Genomic DNA, 3992 nt, shown 5'->3' with positions numbered 1-3992 from the left:
GTTTTTGTTTTGTTTTTTGTAGTAAACAGACTCTGCCCACAAATCCTGCAATTCTTCAATCGTGTACTTTCAGTGTACACATGACCAATTATGGATATATGTTTCTTTTACTTTATTGTTGTAGCTTAAGAGGAAGGGGCTGTTCACTGGATGTGTGTCACAGGGTGTGACAAACTCCTCCCACTTGCAGGGTAAGTTAAAAGAGTGGAAAGAAGCGGAGTCACAGTAGAAACACCAGAACAGCCATCAGTGTGAGCCTGAGTACTCACACAGTGCAGGTGCATATCAGAAGACCCAGAGAGGAGAGTCAACTGGAAGTCTGGAATAAAAGGTAAACACATCTCTTGCGAAGTGTCTTAGACTCTTAGACAATCAGTTGTTTTAGTTATATTTAAGAACGAACATGATTTCTTAGATATGAAGCTGTTTGATGTCAAACACAGCGCACTGAAAGTTAACCACACAATTATTTTCTTATGTCATTATCAAATTGACATCGTGTTCTTAGAATATCTAGAAATTCATAGTTTGAACTGCACGCATTGCAATAATAATGTGATATAAGGTTGTGCGCAGACTTTACTGTTAATCAGCGTAGATATTATGCTGTTTGTAGTGCTAGATTGTTTAAAGTCTGCACACGATAGACATCCTCTATCTGTTGCTCTCACATTAAAACCTCAAGAATGCAGCGTTTCATCAGTAAGCTAAATATCTATGTGTGTCAGTGGCTTGCCGAAAGACCGTGAGGTGTTTTCCTTGTGTTTGTATGTTGAAGATTGAACTAGTTTGGCATGACATTAAACATTTCATCACTCTTCACATTTAAAAATCAGACCAAGAAAGCACACGGCGTCATAGTGGTCACACGTCTCCGTCATGTGTTGAACGATAAATACCCTATAAGGGGACAGCAAGTTTCCTTCCTCTCACCCACAATTGTTGTGTTCCTTTTCTGTAATTTCACAGACAAAAATATCTCCAAAAAACAGAAGCAAAACAAGAAGTGAAGATGAATTTCTTTGTCCTCGTTGTCATCCTTGCAGCGGTCAGCATGGATGTGGTAAGAGGTGGTTTAAGAGCTGTTCTGATGGAGGTCGGAAGGTTTTTAATTTTTCAGTATGACTAAGTTTCTCTATGCTTCTTTCAGGCTTTTTCACAAAGATCATCAATACAGGCAAGACGTAAGTGATTTCAACGCATCCAGGCAAAGTTCTTAAGGTTTATGCTTTTAACAGCATGCATTAAATGTTCTCACCCCTCTTTGTGCTGTGATCTGCAGAACGGTGTCTGTCTGGAGATGGGAGTGAATACAGTGGAAATGTTGACAAGTCATCCACCGGTCGCTCATGTCTCTACTGGAACAGGGTTAAACCTCAGTGGAATAATGTACCTGGACTTGGCAGACATCATTACTGCAGGTATGCTTTGGGCTACCAATGTGATGGTTTTTATACTGTAAGTCTGACAACAGGTAACCCATGTTTAATATAACTGTACTTGAACATTAGGAATCCTGACAATTCCGACATGCCATGGTGCTTTGTCACAAAAAGAAAGAGGACTGTGAGAGAATACTGTGATATTCCCAGATGTACGACTCATATTGGTGATTTACTTTTCTATTTGCTATATTTTATTGAAGATTGGTTTGAATTTCTCTAATGCTTTCTGTTTTCTATTCCAATAAAGGTCCAGCATCACAAACACCTCCTCAGCTACCTGTGGATACAGGTAATTTTGTTGTTTAAATCCCGTTTTTCCTAAATCACAAGGTATGATTCTCTTTATTAGCTCCCCCTGACTTATTCCATGTGTCCTTCCAGCGCAAACGTGTGGAGAGACATCTGAGAAGAAGATGTATAAAATTGTAGGTGGCTCTTTCACACCTATAGAGTCGCAGCCATGGGTTGCTGCCATTTTTCATAAGCGCTATGGTTTCCTCTGTGGTGGCACTCTCATTTCACCAAGCTGGATTCTCACTGCAGCTCACTGCTTCTCTGATGGGTGAGAAAACACAGCACCGTGCTATTTCCTCCAATGCAGTCATTGCACTGTAATGTCAATATGATTCATGTTGGTGTGCGACATGTTTACACATTTATGTGTTTGGTTTTTGTTCAGTGAGAATACCAAACTCACACATCTGTCCATATACCTGGGAAAGAGTGCCATTAATGAAACAAATGCCGGCAGTGAGCAAAGGTTTGCTGTGGAAAGACTTATCATGCATGAAGGATATGATGATACTACCTACAACAACGACATAGGTGAGCACAAACACTGTTGAGACTAAATAGTGCATATACACATAAAGAACTACTCTGTGCACAGAACTTACGTGTGTTTTTATTTTTACATTTCAGCTCTGATTAAGCTCAAAGGCAGAGGTAGAGGATATGCAGTTAAATCAGCTTCTGTACGCATAGCTTGCCTTCCTCCATTTCACACTGAGCTACCTCCTGGATTTACATGCAGCATCGCAGGATTTGGGAAGGAGAGCGCAGGTTAGTACTGGAGGACCTCCGCCCTTTAGACTCAGTTCTGCTCTTTCAACCAATTTCTGAGTCTCACATTTGACACTTTGTTGCAGGGTCATTCCAGTTTTCACAGTATCTGAAACAGGCTGAGGTAAAACTGATGTCCAATGCTGACTGTAGCAAAAAAGTGCACTACGGAACACGCATCACTGATAACATGTTCTGTGCTGCGAGCCCCGACTGGAGCACTGATGCCTGCAAGGTAAGGACAGGGCGCAGGGTATGCCGTGGGAAACAAGACATTTGGGCTTGCTTTAAGTATATACATCAAAAGAGAAGTGAGTTAGAAGAAGCGGTAACTTGATTTGCAGCATGTATCATATGCCTTGACAGCTTTAAAGCGGATCTGAAGAGTATTTCTTCCTCTTCTCGAAGAAACTCGCTGACCTTGAAAAGTGCTGAATAGTCTAATGTCAGATTAGTTACCTTTAGGTTGAAATTTGTTGCTAATCTCAAGACAATTCACCCTTTGCAAGACAATTGTTACCTTCTGAGTATATTTTCACAGTTTTCACATGAAAATATTTGTTTGTCAGGGAAAAGGCATGTCTAAGATTACACTGAATCAGAAAATAAATAAAGATAAACCTGGAGGTTTTATTTAACACCTGGCTGTTTTGCCCTCTGTCCGCAGGGAGACTCTGGCGGTCCTTTGGTGTGTGGAGCATCAGGTCGGATGTTTCTGTTCGGCGTGGTGAGCTGGGGTGAGGGCTGTGCCAGGAAAAATAAACCAGGTGTCTACACAAAGGTCACCAATTACAACACGTGGATCGCAGGGAAAACAGGACTCATCGAATACGCAAAAGGACTGATGTATCCCCTGAAATGAAACTGTCCCAGAATCGTATTTATTTATTAAGTGTTCCCTAAATGCAGGAGCTTTTTTTTTTCTTTGCACATGCAAGCAAGTGGAGACGTTGCAGGTTTTGTTCTGAGAGCAGCTACCATCACATGTGAAACATGTGAACATGTTTTTGCACTGAAACGATTTAATGTAAATATTTTAAAAGAGTATTTTAAAAACTGCTTTAATTTTGGTTGCATTATATATTTTTATGAGCTGAAAGGTGGCACGGTGGTTAGCACTGTTGCCGCACAGCAAGAAGGTCCTGAGTTCAGTTCCACCATCAGGCCAGGGTCTTTCTGTGTGGAGTTTGCATGTTCTCCCCGTGTTTGCGCTTGTAGGGATAGGTTAATTGGATAATCCAAATTGCCACTAGGTGTGAATATGTGAGTGTGAATGGTTGTCTGTTTCTGTGTGTTGGCCCTGCGACAGACTGGCGACCTGTTCAGGGTGTACCCCGCCTCTCGCCCTATGACAGCTGGGATAGGCTCCAGCGCCCCCCGCGACCCTGAAAAGGATAAGCGGCAGCGAATGGATGGATGCATATATTTTTTTATTACTTGTGCATTTTTCAGGTATTCTGCATATTTATTATTGACTTTTAAAAT

At 41.4% G+C, this 3992-nt stretch overlaps 1 protein-coding gene across 1 annotated transcript; it reads left to right on the top strand.

The window, feature by feature from the left end:
- Positions 1–241: 241 nt before the first annotated feature.
- On the top strand, positions 242–3615 carry plaua (plasminogen activator, urokinase a). Its single transcript, XM_031742942.2, has 11 exons — positions 242–331; positions 970–1063; positions 1151–1184; positions 1283–1421; positions 1512–1594; positions 1693–1734; positions 1827–2007; positions 2125–2270; positions 2367–2507; positions 2594–2742; positions 3175–3615. The coding sequence occupies exons 2-11, from the start codon at positions 1013–1015 to the stop codon at positions 3367–3369; spliced, it is 1161 nt and encodes a 386-aa protein (XP_031598802.1). The 5' UTR covers positions 242–331; positions 970–1012; the 3' UTR covers positions 3370–3615.
- Positions 3616–3992: the final 377 nt, after the last annotated feature.

Source organism: Oreochromis aureus, linkage group 13, assembly GCF_013358895.1.
Source record: "Oreochromis aureus strain Israel breed Guangdong linkage group 13, ZZ_aureus, whole genome shotgun sequence".
NCBI lineage: Eukaryota > Metazoa > Chordata > Actinopteri > Cichliformes > Cichlidae > Oreochromis > Oreochromis aureus.
Note: the sequence above shows the minus strand (reverse complement) of the source record. Positions and strands in the feature narration are given on the sequence as shown.